At 36.1% G+C, this 24,602-nt stretch overlaps 1 protein-coding gene and 1 pseudogene across 8 annotated transcripts in view; one reads left to right on the top strand and one right to left on the bottom strand.

Moving 5' to 3' along the window:
- PDE1A (phosphodiesterase 1A) overlaps window positions 1-4,651 on the bottom strand; it is a 360,718-nt gene extending 356,067 nt beyond the window's left edge. For 7 of the 8 annotated variants that reach the window (XR_003793876.1, XR_003793877.1, XR_003793874.1 and 4 more), the window contains exons 1-2: window positions 4,565-4,651; window positions 4,180-4,290 (exon numbers count right to left, since the gene is read on the bottom strand). Coding sequence is in view for 4 of the 8 variants with exons in the window: in XM_029224823.1 (XP_029080656.1) it covers window positions 4,180-4,280 (101 nt within the window). In the remaining 4 variants the exon portion in view is untranslated. Of the gene's footprint in view, window positions 1-4,179; window positions 4,291-4,517 lie in introns of all 8 variants that reach the window. The other variant, XM_029224821.1, reaches the window with a different exon arrangement.
- A 27-nt stretch (window positions 4,652-4,678) lies between these two features.
- LOC114896568 lies at window positions 4,679-22,998 on the top strand (annotated as a pseudogene).
- Window positions 22,999-24,602: the final 1,604 nt, after the last annotated feature.

Below are 24,602 nucleotides of genomic sequence, written 5' to 3'. Positions count from 1 at the left end.
GAGGGCACTAGAAGCCTTTAAAGGTTTGAAGCAGGAGAGTAAAAGGATCAGATTTATTTGCTTCTAATCTATAATGTTGCTCCATCCTAAAGTATAATTCTAGTTTGGTAATATGGTGCTAATAACGCCTGTCATTTTACCTTTTGCCAATTTTTATTCTAAATATGTATTTCTGCTACACCTTCCTGGTGATAAAGTTTTGGGCTACTTCATCAGAGAACCGTATAACACATTGCCCTCTAAAATAACAGCTAATTGAAATTAGTTATAGGGTTTCTGCTTTCTCCTCCACTTTCTGCTCCTCTACATTTTATTCTTCTACTACAGAAGATCATGTATACCATCAAAGAGAAAAAAATGAGAAAAGAAGTTTAAGTCTTTCCACTGTTGTATTCACAATTCCAGATCTTAAAATCTGTATATTTGTATGGATTAGGAGAGATAAAGAGGTATGTGTCTCTACATATAAAATCAATTATCATATATTACATTAGGTTCTAACAGCGAAATTCTCATAGTCTTACATCTATAAAAACTGAAGGTATTGGCAGTAAGTACTGTGGAGTGGTGAGTCTCACTTTTTTATCAATAGTTTATGGTTTTGAGCAGTTCAAACTCTCCTCTTTTCTGTTGAAAAATTGAGTAGGATAACACTCTGATTTAGTTTTACTCTAACACCTTGTGGTTTTCACTGGAATTTTAACTTGATCACAGTTTTCTGGAAATGCTGTAACCTCTTAGATCAAATTCTTAGAACAGTAGCACTGACAGGAAAGAGCAGTACCAATGTTTTAAAACATATTTGATTTTTTAAAAACTCCACAGCGGAAGAGCCCTTTTTACACTTAAAGACCAAAAATCAGTATCATGACACAAAAAAAGATTCTTTTTAAATTGAAAAAAACTACTATGTATAAATGTAAACAAATATAAAATCTTCAAATCAACTTTCTTCATGGAAATCAATAAACTTAACAATCTTTGCAAAGACTAGTGTTAGACAAATGTTCTCAGGACGTAGGAAGTAGTATAGGTCCCAGAGTCACAGGAAACTTCTGAACCAGAAATTTCACCAGGTTTCAAGATGGCAAAAGAAATAGGAAGTGTTTTCCAAATCCTAAATGGTTGGTAACTTATGGACATGTATATGATTCTTTTTAAATATAGTTTATGAAGGACATGATGCCATAGTCATTTGCTAACATTTCTACCATCAGACATGGTGAGTCATTGTGTAGAATCTAAATTATCATACTGAGTGACAAATTAGTCGTAGAAGATGGATTGAAGAAAGCTAAAGAAAAGAGCCGTAACTATAAAAAGAAAATTAATAGAACAAAGCATACAAGTCTACATCAGAAATGGGAAGAGAAAACTGTTTTACCTTTGTTCCCACAAATGAATAAGAGATTTCTTAGCACATTACTGAATATGCTGTCTCGATTAAATATTATATGAAGGAGATTTAAAAGGAGTTCAATGAAAGAAATCAACAAAATGATAGAGAAGAACTGATATTTTAATTAGTTTACCAACATTTTCACATGTGCTACAAAATATAAAAATTACTTCTATGGACTGAAAAAAGTGTTCTAAAATATAATGTTATATGAAAATGCCTATAAAATATTTTCTGTAAATATCTACCTGTAGTGGTTCATGTTTTCCATTTTTAAGGTATACTGGAATAAATCTTATTTTACTTTAACCTTTGTCTCTATTTTTATTTAACCTCAAAAATGTACTTATTTCAATATCCTGTTGAAATAAATAAATGCATTTGTAAAGTTTGCAGTTAAAGATCAAAAAATCACTTTCCAAACAAGTATCTAAAGGCCTTCATTGAGTCTTTTTTGCCAAACTAAGAAAATTATTTGATAGCTTTCATGAGTAACATGATTTTAATTGCCATTACTTAAAAGTGGAATTCTAGCACCAGACATTTTGATAAGCTAAAATTCTGTTTGAATCAATATAAGATTTTAAATAGGCAAGACAATCTCAGCAATGGAATAGGGAGTCCCTCATATCATTTCTTTGAATTTAGACTACACGAAAGACCATAATTAAACAATTTGGTTGTCATTAGTCATGCAGATTTTAGATTTAGAGCTTCTTGTTTTGACAATTCTGAACCTAGAATACTGGAAATGTCTGCAAGTACAAGTTAAAATAGTAGTACCAAAATGAAAATTCTTTCTTGCTTTAATGCAAAAGCATTCAGTCATTTCCATCAGTTTAGCAATAATTATTTTAAAAAACCTAGTTATCAGTAATTTGGTCATTCAGTGTCTCTATGTGGTCATTCAGTGGTGCTATATAGACACAATTCAAAATTTATATAGGTACATATATAATTATATCCTACAATCATGTTGAATATTGTCATGAAGCTCTACTGCTAAATGAATCTATCACCCTCTCCTGAAAAAATATGACAGTTGATCTTTGAGATCAACTGATAGTGTGAAAGTTGGATAACTTTGCCGTAAAATGTTAGATAAACACAAATTCACTTTTCAAATTTTTTAAAGACATAGGCATACACTCACTACCATACATCTTCATACATTCAAATAACTGCAGAAAAATAGAACAAAGACAAACTGAACAAAACAAACAAACCAAAACCATCCTGTCCTGCTAAAGGGAAAAAAATCTAAAATAGGTTGTAATATGAAATATAATTTTTCCGGTACAGATGTTCATCCACTCATTAGGTTAGGATACAAATCAGCTGATGACTGCCAATGTTTAATTTTCATCTATGCTAATTAATTTTGTAAGCTGTTATTTGCTTTTATAGGATTATTTGTTTCCCTAGAGAACCACCTTTACAAAAAACTGTGATTTCTAAATATTCAATGAATCTTGTAAACATATTTCTCTAATTCATTCAAATGATGTAAAGATGGCTTCCTTTTTAAAAGTTATTCTCTGGTAAACGTTGGTTGCATTATTAGTGTGCTCTTAAGCCAGTGCACTGTAATGCCATGTATTACTTCAAGTATAAGAAAATATACAGAGAACACTAATTATATAAACATCATTGAATATATTCAAACGGAAGAAAGTAGAAGGAATTTTTACCTAACAAAGTTTGATATCATTTTTCTTTTAAAAAATCATAGATTTTGATAAACAGCAACACTAAATTTACTCAAATGTTGCATTTTATACAATAATATGTGTATACAACATTAGAAATACAAATCCTAGAAAACCTGTGTTTCTCATGGTATAGGATTCCTTTAGCTATTATTATAGAAAAGCAAACATATTTTCATTTGAAGTCTGCAAAAATACTAAGCAATTGCAATGGCCTGTAAATATTCATATTTCATATTTTAAAAAATTAAATCTGATTTTAAAATTATGACATAATTAAAATAAAGCATGTAAACATAGTGTGCTGGAACACTAAACAGGAATTAGTTACATACACAGAAAAAAACCTAGATGCTGTTTAAACAGCAAGGTAAACAGTACTGCAGTTAAAGTTATGACTCAGGTACTTACATTTCATGCTTGACATAAGCACACTTCTTGACCCATCTTACTAAAGTCTAGTTTACACCATGAGCTATTCTGTACTCTCAGAAGTGAATTGGTTAATTTAAGCCAAAATTCTCAAGCAAGTTTGGTATGCTGCTAGTAATTTTACCACATAAACATTTTTTTCTTAAAAAAATATTATTAAGACATAAGGAATAAGCACAATGGAGTATAGTTATTTATTATCATATTAATCCTGTCCTTTTTATTCAAAATCTAATCACAAAGAAATAAGTATTAGTAGTAATCTGTCTTTTTACCTGAGACAAATTTTACTTCTGCAAGTACCCAGACAAGCAGCTTTTATAATTACTTTTCTGCATATCTAAACCACATATCTAAGTAACACATACAGAATGTCTAAAAGAAGCCATGTAGTCTAATAGTGAAGTGAATTCTCAGGGAGTTACCTTACTTTACATAAAACATACCTGTGCAAAAGAACTATACATCCTTCAAGCAAGTTGTTAGCTAAGACTGACACGTTTTTTTTTTTTTTTAAAGAAAATCTTTCTAAAGGAAACACAAAGTCAGAAAGTACCAACAATTCATCATGTTAATAGTCAAAATTTTTTTGGTCAGAGAGGTGGATAAAAACACAGACCAAGCAAAGAGCTTACTCACATTCCTTTCAGGCGTTGCCACATTTTTTCAGTCTGTTCTCCTATGAGATACTTAAAAGTGGTGTTTTCCAATTCTTCAGTTTCTGTAGCAGTAGACCCCATGATGATACTCCTAGGGCAATACAGTTAGTCAGTTTCAGCAGCTAGAACAAGCATTCCTCAGTCCACTACAAATCTTAAAACAGTTATACAGTAGCATCTCTTATCTATCAAAACATTGCAGATTTACAAAGCTGACGGCAGCTTCTGCCAGAATTGCTATTGACTTTGACAGGCATATCCACTGCTCACCACATCACCTCCCTTCAAGCAGACAGCAGTATAAACACATCCTCTGACCTCACAGAAACAATCGACACATGTGAGCCTGCTACTGTACTACTGACCGACTGAGCGCTCCAGCTCTCCCCCAAAGCAGCTCATTTGTTACTGCTCTGTGCACTGAAGCACATCAGAATTCCTACAGTTTCTGACATCTATTATGCACAAGAGAAACGTGAATGACTTTAGAAGAAGCTGAATTCCTCTCTACCAATGGAACGAGGGCAGGATGTAATAAGAAAACAGATGGTAGGAAACAGTATCAGCAGCACCGCCCTGAGAAAAAAGTGGCTGTTTTAAATGCCAAGGTTTTTGTCTCCTAATTGATCTGGAACCAAGAGTTAAAAATATACCAGGCTCTAACAATAAATTCAACAAATACTAATGACAACAATGAGAAAATAACATAAGAGCCGTACAGAAGACAGACCACCGAGCTCCACAGGTTGTTATTGAAAAATATGTACAACGATGATGCTGTAATCATGCTTATTCACCTTCTCCTAGCAACTCCACACAGTAGGTAACTGCCAATTTAACCAGTGGAAAACACGGCAGCTGCAAACAGACTGCTCTGTGAATCCTTTGGGGGTTAAAAAAATAAATAAAACGAAACTGGTGTGTATGCTTGTGTGTGTGTGTTGAAGGAAAAGGAGTGTGGGGGGAGGAGAAGGGGAAGAGAGGGAGATGGAGGAGAAGAGAGAAATTGATGCTGTGCTGCTTGTGCATTTTAGAAGAAAAATGAGAGAAAGTGGACATAAAAGGAATCAGAACTGAGTCATCTGCCAAGCTCCCAACACATGGTGAGCTTTCTTTGAAACAAGCACAGACCTTGAGTATGAGCTTCATAACAGCTATTGCTATCTGCAAGCTGCTAAGAAAAATATACTTAAAAGCAATATCTCTTGTTGTTTGTTTGGAGACACAAATGTAGTTTTATTCCTCCCTGCAAGAAGCTTGCCTGTTACCTTGAGGTTTAAGGTAGAGATATTCATTGACAGTAGATAGGTAACAATATCTAACATTTATTGAGTGCTCACTATGTGTCAGACACTGTTCCCAGTACCTAACAGTATTACTTTTTAAAATTCTTACAAAAAGCCCATGAGGTAGGTAATATTCCCGATTAACAGTTGAGACAATTGAGAAATAAAGACAGTCCTCAGATTTAAATCCAGTCCTTCAAAATAAACACTATGATTTTACTGACAAGAAATCTTCCAGGGGCTTCCCTGGTGGCACAGTAGTTAAGAATCTGCCTGCCAATGCAGGGTACACAGGTTTGAGTCCTGGTCCGGGAAGATCCCACATGCCGTGGAGCAACTAAGCCTGTGCGCCACAACTACTGAGCCTGCGCTCTAGAGCTCGCATGCCACAACTACTGAGCCCATGTGCCACAACTACTGAAGCCCACACGCCTAGAGCCCATGCTCCACAACAAGAGAAGCCACTATAACGAGAAGCCTGCGCACCTCAACAAAGAGTAACCCCTGCTCGCAGCAACCAGAGAGAAAGCCCGCGCGCAGCGATGAAGACCCAATGCACCCCAAAAATTTTTTTAAATAAATTTAAAATAAATAAGTAAACTTTAAAAAACAGAAATCTTCCACTATAAAGTTACTATGTCTATCTAAACAACATTGACTGCATCTAGTCAAAGTTGTAATATGTACAGTTGACTCTAACAACCCGGGAGCTAGAGGTGCCCACCCAGCCCTCAGTGGAAAATCTGCATATAAATTATAGTCAGCCCTCCATATACATTGTTCCCCTGTATCTGCTATTCTTCAGTATCCACATTTCCCTGTCAGCATATTCAGCCAACCACAGATCAGGTAATACTACAGTATTTACTATTGAAAAAAATTCATGTATAAGCAGATCCACACAGGTTCAAACCTGTGTTGTTCAAGGGTCAAATGTAGAAAAAAATCTTTGCAAAATTTTCTGGAAAGTGCCTTCTGATTCACAAGTTAGAAGAGGTTAGTTTTTCTATGCTACCCAGAAAGGGATCCATATATCTCCTCTGGGTTTCTGTGGCAACTTAAAGGGAAATTTTCACAATGCCCTGAGTCTCTGACGTCCTGTAAACGAAGGAGGAGGCTGTCCTCAAATTTCTTGCAGCAGGAACCCACTTAGCTGGCAACAACCTTGATTTCCAAATGGAACAATCATCTACAAAAGCAAAACTGATGGCATCTACCTCATAAATCTGAGGAGAACAGGGGAGACGCTTCTTCCAGCAGCTTGTGCCATTGTTGCCGTTGTACACCGGCTGATTCCAGCATCGTATCCTCCAGGAACACTGGCCAGCAAGCTGGGCTGAAGTTTGCTGCTGCCACCAGGGCCACTCCTATTACTGACCACCTCACTGCTGGAACCTTCCCTAACCAGATCCGGGCAGCCCTTCACAAGCCACGGCTTCTGGCGGCTACCGTTCCCAGGGCTCACAACCGGCCTCTCACAGAGGCTTTTATGTGAACCCGCCCACCATCGCCCCGTGCAACACAGAGTCTCCTCTGCGCCCTGTGGGCACTGCTACCTTCCCGGTACAACAACAGGGAAGCCCACTCGGGGTTCTGACGTGGTGGACGCTGGCCCGGAATGGTCTGCGCATGCGCGGCACCATCTCCCGCAATCATCCCTGGGAGATCAGCCCCGTCTCCACTTCCGGAAGAGACGGAAAGGGAGAGCAGGCAGCTGCTGGGAAGGCTGTGACCGAGGGGGCCTTTCAGGGTGAATGGCCTGCTCCAGCTCCCAAACTCACTGCTACTGCACCCGAGGTCACAAACGCGTCTGAAGGCGCAGGTGCCCTCTGTGCCCACCCAGCAGTTCCCCACCGGAGACCGAGCCTCAGCCGCCAGCGAGGACTGTCTGCGGCCCCCAGTGCTCTGGCCACTGAACGGGTAGGAACAACTTCTGAGTGGGCTTAAACTGTTCTCCCACAGACTCAAACACAAAACGGAAATAACGTTGACAGAAAATAAACCGTTTCTAGAAAAAAAACAAAAAGAGGTTAAATCAAGTGAAGCCTCAGTTTTCCTCTCTCCAACAAGCTATTTCCTGAACTCGATCTGAATTTAATGTCTTTAGCTAGCAGACAGCTTTACACAATCACAGCCTCACTTTTTTGAGCAGTTACCAGAGTTGTCAGAAATAACTTAGTCTTTGCTCTGAAAGTACTGATTTTACCTTCACTGTGCCTTCATTGATAATCCTAGCTACATTCACTTAATAATCTCTTACCTGACTTTGTTGTTATGAGATAGTCAACGAACATCTGAATTCTGTTCTCAAAGATAAACCACAGGGGAAAAATCTCCATAAAAAGCAAGTACTCCACCACTACTGTTTTATGAGCCAAGATACCAAAGTCTTTGAGGCCACAATGATTTTCTAATTATGCCATGAAATTTCAAGCCTTCACACTGGCCAGCTTACAAATAATATTGCAATGTAAAGAATGAGGTCTATTCTACTTAAGTGTGTGTTGGTGAATGTTATCTCCTCATTAAAACTCATTTGCCCTTTGCTTTCAGTATGTCCCTTCTATCATATATTGAATTGATATTTAAGAACTCACAGTATACTGATTACACACTTAATACACAAAAATGCTTAATTATTGGATTATATGTTTCATAAAATAAAATAAAAATTTGAACAAGCTACATAAAAGTTTATTATTAAAATCCTTGGCCAAGACAATCTTCAGCCTTAAGCAGTATCAAAAAGTTATTTCTGTCAATGTAGAGAATTTAAAGCAGTTTTCTTTTCTAATTTATAACTAATGTCTGCAAGATACATTAATAAAATAAAAAATAAAGTAAATCACATTAAAGAGAGCAGAGTAGAACTTTGGGAATAGCATACAACTTTTTTTTCTAATTAATATGTTGAGAAAATTTTGAAATGTTGCACTCATAAAATTAAACTAAACCAAAAAATTTTGACATGAGAAAGAGAAATAAGACAACAAGAATGGATTCTAAGAAATTAAAATACACTTCCTAAAACAAAACATTCAATGTTAGTTCTGAGGGGAATTGAGAAAATATAGGGCAAAAATTGATCCAGTATGTCTCATCTCTCAAATGTTCAATCTCTTTTGCTTTAACTCTATATACAGGTAAATTATCTCTATTATAATAAGTAGTTCCTTTATTCTTATTAATTGGAATGTTAACAAAAATTTATAGAATGATTTTTCAGTATCTATTAATGACAGAATATAATACAGCATAAACTCTGGATCCAGACTACCTGAGTTTGAATCCCTGTTTGACTTAGAGAACATTATGATCTTTTTAAGTTACTATTATGTGTCTGTCTTCTCACGTGTAGAGGAGCATAATAAATATCACCTTCCTCATAAGGTTGATATAAGGATTAAATGAATTACTATACATAAAGAATTTAGAACAGCATCTGGCACATGGTAACCGCCTTATTAAATTGTTAGCATTTATTGTTATTGATACAGTTGCATGACTTTTCTCCTTTAGATTGTAATATATTGATAATTATTTATTTCAGTTGGTTCACTGATCATGAACTAGTATTTCCCAAATAATTTGTCATAATGTGTTATTGTTATTAATGCACTGCTGATGTTCATTTTGTTTAGAAAGTTTATATCCTTATCCATAAGTGAAATTGTTCTAAATATTTGTGGCACTAACTTTATTGGTTTTTATATTAAGATTATACTGGCACCATGTAATGAATTAAAGGGCAAATAGTTTTAAACTCAGAATTCCACACCCAGCAAACTATAACAAAATGACAAAGGTAAATGACATATTCAGAAGCACCAAATTCAAAGAACATATCACTCAAATACTCTTCTAAAATAATTACATGAGTCAGTACACCTCAAAATCAAAAAAGTAATTAGTGACTAAAATCAGAGGCATGTACCTAACCTAGCCATGGAGATTAAAAACAAAATCCGAGGTTTACATCTGTGAAGAAGGGTTAAGAAGAAATTAGTTCAAATTAAAACAAGAAACCAAAGGGATCCAAAAGGATGACTTCAAGAAAAAAAATTGGATTAAATTTATCAAGAATCTCAAAAAACTAAAAACATTAATTATTTTATTGATTAAATAAGATCACATTATATTTTATTTTTATTTTTTAACATCTTTATTGGGGTATAATTGCTTTACAATGGTGTGTTAGTTTCTGCTTTGTAACAAAGTGAATCAGTTATACATATACGTATACATATGTTCCCATATCTCTTCCCTCTTGCGTCTCCCTCCCTCCCACCCTCCCTATCCCATCCCTCCAGGCGGCCACAAAGCACCGAGCAGATCTCCCTGTGCTATGCGGCTGCTTCCCAATAGCTATCTACCTTACGTTTGGTAGTGTATATATGTCCATGCCTCTCTCTTGCTTTGTCACAGCTCACCCTTCCCCCTCCCCATATCCTCAAGTCTGTTCTCTAGTAGGTCTGTGTCTTTATTCCTGTCTTACCCCTAGGTTCTTCATGACATTTTTTTTTTCTTAAATTCTATATATATGTGTTAGCATACGGTATTTGTCTTTCTCTTTCTGACTTACTTCACTCTGTATGACAGACTCTAGGTCTATCCACCTCATTACAAATAGCTCAATTTCGTTTCCTTTTATGGCTGAGTAATATTCCATTGTATATATGTGCCACATCTTCTTTATCCATTCATCCGATGATGGACACTTAGGTTGTTTCCATCTCCGGGCTATTGTAAATAGAGCTGCAATGAACATTTTGGTACATGACTCTTTTTGAATTATGGTTTTCTCAGGGTATATGCCCAGTAGTGGGATTGCTGGGTCATATGGTAGTTCTATTTTTAGTTTTTTAAGGAACCTCCATACTGTTCTCCATAGTGGCTGTACCAATTCACATTCCCACCAGCAGTGCAAGAGTGTTCCCTTTTCTCCACACCCTCTCCAGCATTTATTGTTTCTAGATTTTTTGATGATGGCCATTCTGACTGGTGAGAGCACATTATATTTTAACTGACAAGAAAAAAAATCCAGAAAAGATGTAAATTTTTAATAATATGGAAGATTAGATATTCTGAAATTTTCCAGGCTAAAAAACATTTTCAAATATTGGGAAAATAATAATAAATACCCTTTTGAATGCACAGGAACACCTATATAAAATGAAGGTGTCAAAATGAAGATGCACATAATAACAAAGCTTCAAATACGTGAAGCAAAAATAATGCAACTCTAAGGAGAAGTACACAAATTCACAATTACAGTCAAATGGTCAGATATTTGATACTCCTCACTTTAAAAAACTGATAAAACAGGTAGAGAGAAACCCATTAAGGATATAAAAGATCTGAACAACACTATCAATAGACTTGAATAATAGACATTTATAGTACACTCCACACAGCAAATACACATTATTTTAAAGTGCACACATTGAATATTTACCAAGGGAAACCCCATTCTGGGCCATAAAACAAGTCTCAATAATATTAAAAGGATTCAAATCATACCAAGTATGTTCTCTGACCCCAGTGGAATTAAATTAGAGATCACTCACAGAGATCTCTGGAAAATTCCCAAATACTTGGAAACTAAATAATACACTTTTAAATAATCCACAGGTCAAAGAAGAAAATAAAAGGGACATAAGAAAGTATTCTGAACTGAATGAAGATGAAAACACAACATATTAAAATCTGTGAGATGAGCCAAAGCAGTACCTATGGGGAAATTTATAGCACTATATTACTGTTTTAAAAATAAACAAAGCTCTCCTATTAATGACCTCAGGATCCACATTAAAAAAACTTGAAGAGGATGAGCAAATTAAACACAAAATAAGTTAAAAATAAGAAAATAAATATCAGTGCAGAAATCAATGAAATAGAAAACAGAAAAACAATAGAGACAACCAATGAAATAGAAGGTTGGCTCTTTGAAAAGGTCAATAAAATTGATATATATTATTAATGAATAAAATAAAATGTTAAGAACTGGTTGTTCTGAGATTTCACCTTTTATACAAGCTATCAGGTCAGCCTACTACAGTTTCCTGGATGCTGATAGAAAACATTCTTGGGTCAGTGACAAAGAATGATTATAGTGCCCCCACCCAAAAAAAGAAATTTAACTAGTTAACTTCCAATTAACTGAAAAATGGGTAAATGTTGGCATATTCACAAAATGGAATATAACATGGCAATGAAAATGTATGACTTTCAGTAAAAAAACAAAACAAAACTATACATATAGGTAAATCTCACAAAAATAAATGTTGAGAAAAAATCAAGTCCAGTAGGAATTTAAACAGCATAAATATTTGTTTTTTTAACTAATTGAGAAATACATTTATAGTTAGTAAAAGTTTTTATTTAAATGTATAAAGATGATAAACTCTGGATAATGGTAATCTCTGGAAAGAAGAGAGGGAGATGCTACTGAGGTGAAATCCATAAGGTTCCTCAAGTGTTCTGGAAGTATTTTATTTCTTAAGCAGGGTGTAAATATGCAGGTTTGTGGGTAATATCTTTATACCCTTTGGTATTTATGACATATTAATTTAAAAAATGTTTTAAATCTCTAGAGGGAAAAAAATCTGAACAAAAAAGCCGAGGTTAGACTGTAAAATATGGAAGGATTCAAAGTAATTAATGACATATAGGAAAAAAAACTGTAAAATATGGAAGGATTCAAAGTAATTAATGACATATAGGAAAAAAAACTCCAGATGCTCTTGATAATTGGGACATTTTCCTTTGCGTAGACTGGTGCAGAAAAATACAAAATTAGATTTCCTAGGTATCAGCGTAAGAGAAATAAAAAATATAAGTTCACACAAATACCTGCACACAAATGTTCATAGCAGAGTTATTCATGATATCCAAAAAATGGAAACACCTCAAATGTCCATCAACTGATGAATGACTAACAAAATACGGTAAATCAAAACAAAGGAATACTATCTAACAATAAAAAGGAATGAAATAGTGGCACATGCTACTGCATGTATACTCTTTTTATTTATTTATTTGTTTATTTATTTATTTATGGTTCATTGGGTCTTAATTGCTGTGCGCAGGCTTTCTTTAGTTGCGGCCCGCAGGGGCTACTCTTCGTTGCGGTGCGTGGGCTTCTCTTGTTGCGGAGCATGGGCACTAGGCACGCAGGCTTCAGTAGTTGTGGCTCACGGGCTCTAGAGCACAGGCTCAGTAGTTGTAGCACATGGACTTAGCTGCTCCGCGGCATGTGGGATCTTCCCAGACCAGAGCTTGAACCTGTGTGCCCTGCATTGGCAGGTGGATTCTTAACCACTGCACCAGCAGGGAAGTCCCAACAACATGTATAAATCTTAAACCATTTTTCTAAGAGAAAAAAACCAGAGAAGGCAAATCTATAGAGTCAGAAAGTAGATTAATGTTTACCTGAGGCTGGCAGGTAGGAAAGGGAATTAATTGTAAATGGACATGAGGGACCTTACTGGGGTAATGAAAATATTGGTGGATTATGATGAAGATTTGCATCACTTGGTAAGTTTACTAAATATCTTGAAATGGTATAGTGAAAAGGGATGAATTTTATGGTGTGCAAGTTATACCTCAATAAAGTTGTTTAAAAAGCAAAGAAAAAGGAATTCTATTTCTTTCTTAATGGGTCCTAAATATGTAGTATATTCTCATCAATAATAGTTACATAATTATAAAATTATCAAATGCTACTTATCAGTTTAAGTTTTCAGAATTCAACCTCTAGGCAAAATATGAATTATTTTATTATATTTACAGAATAAAATATAAATATTCTAAACCTTAATAAAAGTGATAGTACAGCCTCCAGATATTGGGAGAAAAACAGGGGGATGAGAGGTGGAAGAAAGTTTATAATCACTGATACACTCAGTTTATATTGAGGGATTTCAACAATATTGTCTGAAGCTGATCAGTCAAGGCATAGTTTAAGTGTAAACTTCTTACAGAAGTGTACATATAATATGTTACAATTATTACCAATAGGATCCAAAAGTAATAATTCAACTTAAGAAAATTAGGAAGAGAGGACAAGTTCCTTGTCTCTCATAGTATGAAGACATCAAGTAATATTTGATGTTGATAGATCAAAATATCGAGGTTTGAGTTCCACGAATATGGAACTGATCACCAGAGGAAGTAAATGAGAATTCAAGGTGGCTACTAATGAAGAGTAGGACTTGTAGTAGTTATAGGAAAGTCAGTGGGAAATTTGATATTGTGTAACTTTCTCTCTTATTCGATCTTTTTTTTTTTTACTATGCTCATATATTACATAATAAAAACTAAGGGAGATATTTGAATGTATCTTTAATACCCTGTTGGCACACATTCAACTCAAGTTTAAAAATTAACTTATCATCTATTTCAAACCAGCTTTTCCTCCAAATTTCCATGTAAACTGGCACTTTCATTTTTAAAAATAACTTTTTTATTTTGCTTTTTTGGATTTTTTTGTATTATTTTATACAATAGTTGTATGTATTTTTTAATATTCAGGAAATTTTGTTCTTGGCTCCTACTTGTCCTTCATGTCCCACTCCCACACTCCAAGTACGTTCAGTTCTATCCCTGGTAATAACTCAATATTAACCCCTTCTTGCCATTCTCTCTACCACAACCTTTCCCCAACAGCTGTTAGAACCCTCTCTATTTCTTAAGATAAATTTTTATAGAAAGCATATTGTGTCAAGGATTATAAATCTGGTATTAGTTCCCTAACATTTACTCAAATTTATTCCCTCATCTGCAATCTGTGAATGCTCCAATCTCAGGGTACACTAACTAATAATATTACCTATTTTTCTTTCAAATTATTTACCAGTATGATAAGCAAAAATGTGTTTTTAAATTGGTTATTGAGATTTTTTCGTATTAACTTTTTTTTTGGCTCTTTGTACCACTTTAACAAAATACTTGCTCCACTTTTCATTTTTCTCTTACAGAGTTTACAATTTTTATTACTGATTTGTAAATGTTCTTTAGGTGTTTATATTAACCTTTGGCTTACCACGAATGATGAAAGTATTTTTCTTGTTTACCATTTGTAATTTACTTTTCATAATTTTTTTTAGTGTCATTTAGACCTTATTTTTATGTAGTCGAATCTGTTTATTTATTGTTATTCTGCTATTGTTCTTTTGCCTTGGAGGCTTTTCCCCATGTTGATATCCAATACTTAGTGACTTCAATTTTATTCTAATTGATTAACAGTTTTATTTTATTTATTTAATGATCTAATTTATATGGAATTTATGTGAAAAGTACACATCTAGCTAATTTTTCCCAGAGATTTCACCCAAAGTCTGGAACCATTTGTTGAAATTTTTCTTCTGCCCTCACTGATTTGTATTGCAGCCTTTATCAAACAATATATTTTTATATATACTGGTATTTTGTCCCTGAAGCATCTGTGCTGTTTTATTGCTCCATCTGTCTGTTATGTAAGTCCCACAGTTTTACTAATAAGATTTTGATGCATTTTAAACTATATTTAATGGACATTATTTTCAAGTGCTTTTTCCAGACATACATTGTCTGTCAATCTTGCATCAGTATTTCAATAATTGTACACATTTTATCAGTAAGGAAACTGACGTAGGAGAGATTGAGCTCTACAGCTAGTACATGACAGAGTTAGGATTTAAACCTAGTGTGTAATTCCAAAGCTAGTACACTTAAATTCTTTTTTTGTTTTAACTAAAGGGAAACTTTCTTTAGTTTTTTTTTAATTGAAATATAGTTGATCTACAATGTTGTGTTAGTTTCAGGTGTACAGCAAGGTGAGTTAGTTATACATATATATTCTTTTTTTACATTCCATTATAGGTTATTACAAGATATTGAGCGTAGTTTCCTGTATTATACAGTAGGTTCTTGTTGGTTATCTATTTTATACATAGTATGTGTATATTTTAATCCCAAACCCTAATTTATCCCTCCCCTACCCCTTTCTCCTTTGGTAACCATAAGTTTGTTTTCTATGTCTGTGAGTCTGTTTCTGTTTTGTAAATAAGTTCATTTGTATCATTTTTTTAGATTTCATACATAAGCGATATCATATGATATTTGTCTTTCTCTGTCTGGCTTACTTCACTTAGTATGATAACCTCTAGGTCCATCCTCTTTAGTCTTCTTTTTAAAGCAATCTGATTTAAAAGCAAGTTGAGGTCAAGAGAGAAGAAAGAACATGAAGTCGTCTAACAGAGAGTCAGACAGACAGACAGACAGGAGGGAGAGATGGACACTCGTCAGAAACTTCCACATCAGATCTTTTACATCTTGGAAATGAGGTGGACAAGAGATTCTGGTCAATTCATCATTTTCTTTAGTATTCTGCTCAATCTTCTTCTCCAGTGAGTGGATGCTCTTTCCTCGGGCTCACTTGGAAGGCCAAGGCCTCTGTTTGGGCCTTACTCCAGACCTGGGCAATCTCCTCATTTGTGAGCTTGAGTTTCTCTCCTGAATGGGCCTCCAGCGCCTGGTATCTCTGGCCTTCCTTTTCAATTCTTTCTATGTAATCCTCAACACACTTATTCAGTGCTTCTTCATATGTGTGGTAGCCTTTGATCAAGTCCTTCTGTTTCTCAAACCACCTGAAAAGGTTAGATTTTTCCATGTAGTTCAGTCTGCAATAAGTTGATCTTTTTCTTTCAGAACCTTCTGGATTTCAGCTTTTGGTAAGTGCCTTCTGTTTCTGAGCCACCTCCACTGCGTGGTACACAATCTCCTCAAACCCGTCCATGATCTTCCTCATCTCCAGCTTCTTCTCGGAGAGCCCCTCATATCTGCTCTTCAGCAACAGGTTCTCCTTTTGTGTCACTTCACCATAGCGTCCAGGTACATGCTGCACTGCAGCATATCCACGATGGGCATGTACCCCCGGCCCGAGGACACACAGGGCCAACCTGGCACAGGAGCATCCCTAGCTCAGAAGAAATCAAATTCCACCAGCTTGGCCTCAGGCGGACTCCCTGAGGAAGGAGTGTCGGCCTCGCCCGCACTTCCTGTCTCAGGGGTCACAGGCGTCGGTCTCTGAGGGCTGTCTTTAAGGAGTGGGTCAAACTTGTGGTATACGGACTGTTTCCTCAAGGGCGACTCCTTGAACGAGACAGTCCCAATCTGCTTCACATAATCCACCTCGGGGCTCGGAAGTGCTCACCACTCAGGTCCGGAAGTGCTCCTCACTCCAGTCCGAGGCAGCTCGCGCGGGCCGCTGGGTCAGCGGGCGAGGCAGTGGCTTTTTGCCGGGGCTGCTGGTGGGAGCCAGTGAGCCGGAAGAATTCGCTGTTTCCTCAGCCCACGGCTCCCACGCGGTGTGCACCACATGCGTCATCCGCTGAGGAGAGTCCTCCGCAGCCACAGGCCCCACGCTCAGCGGCTCGGCCGCAGGGCCCAGCGGCTCCTTCGGGGGTCATCTGGGGGCCGGACCTCTCCACGGCCTCGGAACAGGTTAAAGTTTGGGTCGTCTGGTGTATCCCAGGAAAATGCCCCGAGGGTAGTAAGGACCGCGGCATTTTCCCGCCTCAGCCTCCGACCTCCTCTATGCCGGTTTGAGGCCAGTTCTCTCCCCCAGTTTCCTAGATGAGGAAAGCCTTTTGCTGGTGGCAGCATCAGAGAAGCCACATTCTAGCTTCATGGGCCACTCCTGGCACGGTCGGCCATTTGGCCATGGGCCTCTTCCTTATGAGGCCTTCCAAGGGCCGGTGGCCGCGTTTTCAGGGGCAGAAGTCTCGAGCAGGGAACGGGCCAGCCTGGTGGGTCTGCGAGGGGCCCTTCTTCTCTGGCTTCTGAGGACCCTCCGTTCTGTCTTGGGATGCCATCCCTGAAGGGTCTTCCACAATTTCGGAGGAGGATGTGATGCTTTTATGGAAGGAATGTCTGAAGAATAAGAACTAAACTTTGGTCCTGGAGGTGCCATTTGTTTTGAAGACGCCCCCGGCATGGGAGAGCTTGACGCATCCAGGCAATGTAGGTCAGCCCAGCCGGGAGGTGGGAACCCTGTCTTCAAAGGCTAGTTTAATGTACCCTGAAGGGGGGTCGTCCCCACCAATGTTTGTTTCCGGAGAATTCCTTTGGTCATTTTGGTGACCACTTCCTTGGTGTTTTCTGCGTCCAGATTTGAGTATAGTTTTCTAACCCAATGGTGTCATCCGGATCAAAACAAGCCTCAGGTTCACTGCGCAAGCTGGGACTTAAAATCCTGTGCATCTGTACCCCGCAGAGGAGACTGAAAAGTCCCCTGCATAGCTTTTCCTGCGTTCTTGGGTGGCACAAACTCTTACTGCGTCAGACGGAGAACAGATGAGATTCCAGTAAGTGCCGGTGGTTAAAACAGGAAACTACAGTTTTGCGTACTTTTGTCACCAGTGACTGTTTTGTCATTTGAGATCTGCAGACCCAGTCAGCCCGGCCGCCCGCCCACCGAGGGGCGGAGTACAGAGCAGGGCCGAGCTCCTTAAATTTATTGAACTGTCTATGTTTCTTCTTAGCTTGCCGCCAGTCCTAAGTGTTTCATATTTTGTTGCTCTTATGCTTTCGTATTTTCCCATTATGTTCTAATCACTGCTGTTTATAAGAAAACTGTTGATTTTTTATTGTATATTCTATCCAAATAATGATAAATTTTATATTAGTTCTGATTTTTTAGTTAATTATCTTGGAGTTTTAGTTAGGTAATCTTGCCAGCTATGGAAAATTTTCTTTTTCTTTTGCAACATCTTTTTAAATGCCTTTACATTAACATGTGGTATATAATTAATTTTTCAACTGTTCTTGGTGAGCATTTAGGTTGTTTTAAATTCAAATGAAAAAGCACCTATTTTTCCTGTTGGTGTAGTGAGTCTCATGTCCTTGAGGCTTATTATTAAAATGTCAACCTTAAGGCACATTCCTGTGTCTGTATTACAAACCACTAAGGTGACCCTTATGGAGAAGGAATTTCAAACGAATATTTCTTGGCTTCAAAAAATTACAGTTTTTTCAGTAAAGACCCAAGAAATACTTTCCTTCTGGATGTCAACAATCTGCCTTTTAAAAAAAGCAGAAATTCACACAATATTGTAAATCAACTATACATCAATTAAAAAAAAAAAAGCAGAAATTTAGGCCCATTGAAAATGGTAAAGTGAACAGTCAAAAATAGAGCATAAAGGACCCTGCTCATGTTCACTGATATTAGTAAGAGCTAAATGATGGCATTTGTATAGCTGTGACTGAAAGATTAATGTGCTATTTGCAATGTTATAATCTGTACACATAAGCAGATTACAACCTAACTTAATACTTCTCATACTATTGTGATTTGTAGCAACTGAGAAGTTAGTAAGTATGATGTCATTAAAAAGTCATAGTTTTTCCAAAATATTATAAAAGAAGCATTTATTTTTCTGTTTAGGCACACATGAAAACCAGCTCATTTTTAGGATAATTTTAGTATAGTCTATCCTCTTACTACATTTCTGGGACAGTTTACAGAATATTATAAAAAATTTTCCATCTCTGAAACACTAGTGCTTAATAGATCATTGATTCAGGAAGTATTTATTCAACAACAGAAAATGTTAAGTGCCTGCTACGTGCTAATCATTGATTTGGATAGTAGAAAAAGATTGACCAGCAGTAAAGAGGACCATCAAGAGTCCTGTCTTTGTAGGGCTTATATCCTAATGTGGGAAACAGGCAATAAACAGAGTGAAAACAACTTTGGAGAAAAAATAAAGGAATGTGACAGATTTAATTTTCCAAACACTGGAGAATATATATATCTCAATCCCACATGTTCTTCTTACAATATTATATTGACACTTCTCCATCAAGAGACAAGAGCTACATCCCCCCTCCTCCCTTGAAGCTGGGCAAACCTTTGTAACTGCCCCAACCAATAGAATGCCCCAGAAGTGTTAGTGCCTGATTTCCCAAGGCTATGCCATAAATGGTGATATGGCTTATGCCTCACTCTCTCTCAGGACATTTGCCTTTGGAGCCTTGAGCCATTATGTAAGAATTCTGACTACCCTGAAGCCACTATGCTGGAGAGACCTTATAGAGAAAGAGAAAGGTCACTTAGGAACCCCAGCTGTTCCAGTCCCCAGCCTTTTGAGTCTTCCCAGACCAGTCATGTGAATGAAGGCTGACAGGTGACCCCAGACACAGCTGTCTGACTGCAACTTCATAAAAGACCCCAAGTCAGAATTGCCCAGCTAAACTACTCTCAAATTCCTGACCTACAGACACTGTGAAAGATAACAAATGATTATTGTTATTTTAAACAATTAACTTTTGATGTAATTTCTTATGCAGCCATAGCAACTGGAAAAAGCAGCGTAAAGGAAAAGACAGGGATAGGAGGGGATTAGATTTTACTGATAATCATGGAAGGCTTCCCCAAGGTTGTAACATTTGAGCAGAGAATGAAAATGAAATGAATGAAAACATGAAGCCATGTACATATCCATAGAAAGAAAATTCCAAGCAGAGGGAAGAGCAATAAAAGCATCCTGAGGCTAGGGATACTTGGCACACGGGATGGCCAGCAAGGTGGGGTGGTGCTGGTGGGACGTAAACTAGAGGATGAGTGGTTGAATTGATGGCAAGAGTTATATCTGTGTGGAATCATGGAGGCCTTTGAAAATTTGGAGGATTTTGTTCTATGTGTAATGGGACGCTTTTGAAGGATTGTCAGCAAGAGAGTGATGGGCTCTGATTTATGTATTAAAAGCACCCTTCTGGATGACTTACCCTGATGTCTCTCTCACTGACTTTGCTCCAGTCACACTGGTCTTTTATCTATTGAATAAACATGCAAAGCTCTTTCCTCACTTAGGGCTTTTGAGGTTCCTCTCCCCTTCACCAGCACCTGTCTCCTCATGTCTTCAAATGTGTGCTGCTGTCAGGATTCTTGGTCTCTCCATCCAACCAAAAATACCAGTCCACTTCTGGTGACACTTTAAATCACATCATCCTGTATTTACTTGTTTGTGTTGTGTTGCTCTTTCTCACATGTAAGCTCCATGAAAACAGGGACCATGTCTCTCTTGCTTGCTGATATACCTACAGCACTTAGAACAGTGCTTGGAATAAAGTAGGTGCTCCACCAATATTAGTTAAATAAATGCATGAACAACCATATCTTCCATAGGTATTGTGAAGAGTAAGAGATATAATGTATGAAAAGAGACTGGCCTATAGTTGGTTCTTCATGAGTTGTTAATTCAGAGAATTTAGGGGGTTTTTTCCCCCCAGTTTTTTAAACATTTTTTTTAACTGAACTTCATCTCTATTCTTATTTGCTTTGTGCAATATAAGCAAAATAGCTTAAATTATTTGGCTCCTTCCAAATGTTCTGCTTTTAATTCCAAAATTAATCTAGTAGTTATCTTACAAGTAGACTACACAAGAGAAAATCTTCACTACATGTGAATAGAGATTTTTAAATCTAAATATTTGTTGGAAGTACTTTAGGACTAGTACTGGGTTCAGCTTCTGACCCTGCCCCTTCCTAGTAATCTAAACTTGCTAGTCATCTTAAGCTTTTTTATATTTCAATTTCTTCGTCTATAATAAGAAGCCAAAAGTGGTAAAGATAAGCCTGTATCTATTTCCAGACTCACCATTTACCAATTCAGTAATCTTCAGGGAAACTACTTGATATTTGCAGTTTCCTCAGCTATAAAGTATCACTAATCATAGAACTTGCTTCATTAGGTCGTCATGAAGTCACAGGGAGATAATGCATGTAACATAGTCACCATGGTCCTTCGTTGAAGGAAAGAGTCAATAAATCAGAGCTATCATTACAAAATAAAGAGATGTAAGAAAAGCCGCCCTGCCAACCTTGGACTGTTCTTGTGAGACTCAACCTCTAATGTTTATGAAAAACTATTACACATCTAAGTTACTTTTAAAACCATTCTAGACTGACCATTAGGCCTGTATTTGTTCATATTTAATTAATTTGACTGATAATGGAGTATTAATGCAGAGAACATAGAAGAAAATCTGGAAGTATTTTGTTACTTAGTCATGAATATTTATAGGCAGATCTGCTCTGACTTAATTACCTTCACATGATAGAAAAGGAAATATTAATTTTTAAAATCCCAAACTAACTATTGTAAATGAAGTTTTATGTGACTAGAGCAGGAAATGACTGGCTTAAGGCTGTGCCTGGATATTAAAATTCCTTTTCCAACTAATAAACCTATGAATTCTAAGTCCAAAGCATCAAAATTAAAATCAATTTGAGAATTTTATGTTGGGCATTTAGAAACATTTACTGAAGATATGTTAAAACCTAGTTTAATTTATGTAATTATAAAATAAATTGCTTCTATTAGATAATTTTTAAATTAGGTGTTGCCTTTTCAAATTAGTTTATCATTTTATAATATCTAAACCTATATAATTTCATGAAAATGTATAAAGTTAAAAACTCAACCTTAAATATTTCAGAATATGTTAACATATATTCTGTGATTATTTTTAACTATGCTCAATTTAACAAAAAATAGATGTATTTTTATCCTTTATTTAACAGATGTATCTATGTATGTGCTTTAAGACCAAATTTCTTTTTAACGCTAGAGAAAATGCCAAATTTTTTGAACGGCTACCAAGTAGTTTTATCAAGTAAATTTGGGATAAAAAAATCACTGGAAATGTATGAAAATATCTAATATTCTGTATGAATTAAACTTTTTTGTAAAGTCAATGTAAATGCTACATATAGTATGTAATATGTTACCCATTCATTCTCTCAACTAGAACCATGTTAGCATCTGCTTCCACATATTTATTCTTCAATAAATGTTTACTGAGTACCATGCTAGTTGGTTGCTATATGGGACTAATTTATAGTCCAAATAATAAGGCTGACATAACTTTGGAATCAGGAAAGAAAAACTAAATATAGTTTATGTATTTATTGTATGCCATTTTTTTTCAAATTTTATAACTTGTTTGCTTAAAATAATGACCTCATTAAGAGACTGTTAATGTTCACATTGTTACTATTTATTAACTAGAATATTTGATTTGCCAGTCTCATTCTATCATTTTGCTCAAACCATATGAATTAAATTATATAATACCTCATATATTCTAAGTGTAAAACTTGTTTAAATTCTTTGTATTTTTTAGTATTTATGATTATTATGAATCTCATTTTTATTCTTTAAGCATATTCTATTATTCTATTAAGAATAAAATAACAATACCTATTTTGGTAATGGAAATCTCTTGAGTCCATGGTATGTCTTTAGAATTTCTACACCATGGATTTATGTCAATGGATGATAAATCTTTGGTTCTTAAAGATGTCCAAGTAGTGCATAAAAGCCAATTGTCAAGATAATAATCCATTTCTCAATTTTCATTGAATTTTCTGACAAAGCCCCATATTTGTCTTTTAGGGGGAAATCATGCTAATGAAAATAAGCATATGTCTCCAGATTCAAAAGCCAGAACTTACAGCACAATGATAAAGGAGATCAGAGGGTGAGTACCTTTGTAAAAATTATCATTGATGTGCATCGCTTCCATATATCCTTTTCCCTTTGGCTTTTGTAGGAGCCTGTGTTTTTGTGAGTGTGCTCTGAGTGAGCCTATTCAAGGAAGCTGCTCTGTTTCATTAAGTTACAAATCCAGGAAGCAGTGGAAAGTAGAAGTATAGCTGTCAGAGGACAGGGTGGCCCTCTTACGCTGATACAGTCAATGCGAATATTGAAGACTACCAAATGTTTTGTAACTGAATATATATGAAAGTGTTGATAGTGTAAATAGCTCAGATATAAAAATATCAATGAGATTATAGAAAATAAAGTCGTTACCTTTAATTATATTTATTTATGTTTTCCAAAATTTGTCCTGAAAAATTAAATAGAACTTACAGGTTGGTATGGCTAATTCCAAGCAGCACACTACTGACTGTAAGATTAGTCCCTAATAGGCCACTGACTATTGAGGTGAGCCATTACAAGTTGCTCTTGTAGCTATATCTCATCAGATAAACTAAATTACAAGATTCTAAAGGTCAGGGACTGTGACTTATTTTGAGTAGTTCATCTCCAGGGTTTAAACTTAGGACTTACACCTTCATACAACAAGCCACAGGAGGAACAGGCCATACCTCCATGATGAACAATAAAGTGGGGGGGGGTATTTTGGGGGGTGGGGGGTGTTTTGGGGGTGGAGGTTATTTGTTATATTTTGTTTTGTATTATTTTGTTCATGACAATAAAATTGCACTTAACCTTATTTTAATCAAAGACATGTAATTTGTAATTTTTAAATAGTGGAAACACCTTTCAGAAATAAGTATGTTTTTTCATTAAAAAAATAGTTGTCTCAATTTATCTTTCAAGGTCAGTCTATATTAAACTCAAAACACTCCTGAAAACCTCTTGTAAATTATAATATGAGATTTATAATTTATCTGAAATACCTTCTTAATAGAGTTTATTTTTAATAGGATGTAGACTAAAACTATATGGCAATTGAGCAGAGCATTATGAAGCACCATATGGGCTTCTAAACTAAGAAGATGATACACACAGGTCCTGCCAACTACTCTTCTCTGTCTCCTTCCCCACCTGCCAGTCTCCCACCACATCCTGAATTCTGTCATGATATTGGGTGCCTTTGGTATAAATTACTTAACAGTGGTCTGTATGTTCAGTATCTCTTAATCATGAAAGGCAGAAAATAAAAAGAACCCTAACCTTATTAAAAATTGGTGACCTGTTTAAAGTTACAGGACTATCGACATATAAACATTTTCAAGTGGAGATAAGAGGTGACAAACAATTACCTGACCATAATTGGAGATAAGAGCTAGGTGATGAATAGAAACTGACAAAGTTAAAGCAGAGCAAATTGCCCAGAGGGGCAGCTAGACTAGCCCTGACAGTAACGAGTAAACAAAAAGAACTGAACCACAATACAGTTGTCTGGTTTCTTTCCCCTGTTTATGGTCAACTTTTAAGCATTTTCTCTTCTATAGGAAGATAGATGCTTCCTTTTACTGTTTATGCTTCTTTCTGCTGTCCAGACTTAGGCTCTTGAGTCTAGATGAGTTTAAGTCATA

Source organism: Monodon monoceros, unplaced genomic scaffold (assembly GCF_005190385.1).
Source record: "Monodon monoceros isolate NGI ecotype Baffin Bay Population unplaced genomic scaffold, NGI_Narwhal_1 Super_Scaffold_16, whole genome shotgun sequence".
NCBI lineage: Eukaryota > Metazoa > Chordata > Mammalia > Artiodactyla > Monodontidae > Monodon > Monodon monoceros.
The sequence above is the reverse complement of the archived record's forward strand: the minus strand, read 5'-3'. Positions and strand labels throughout refer to the sequence as shown.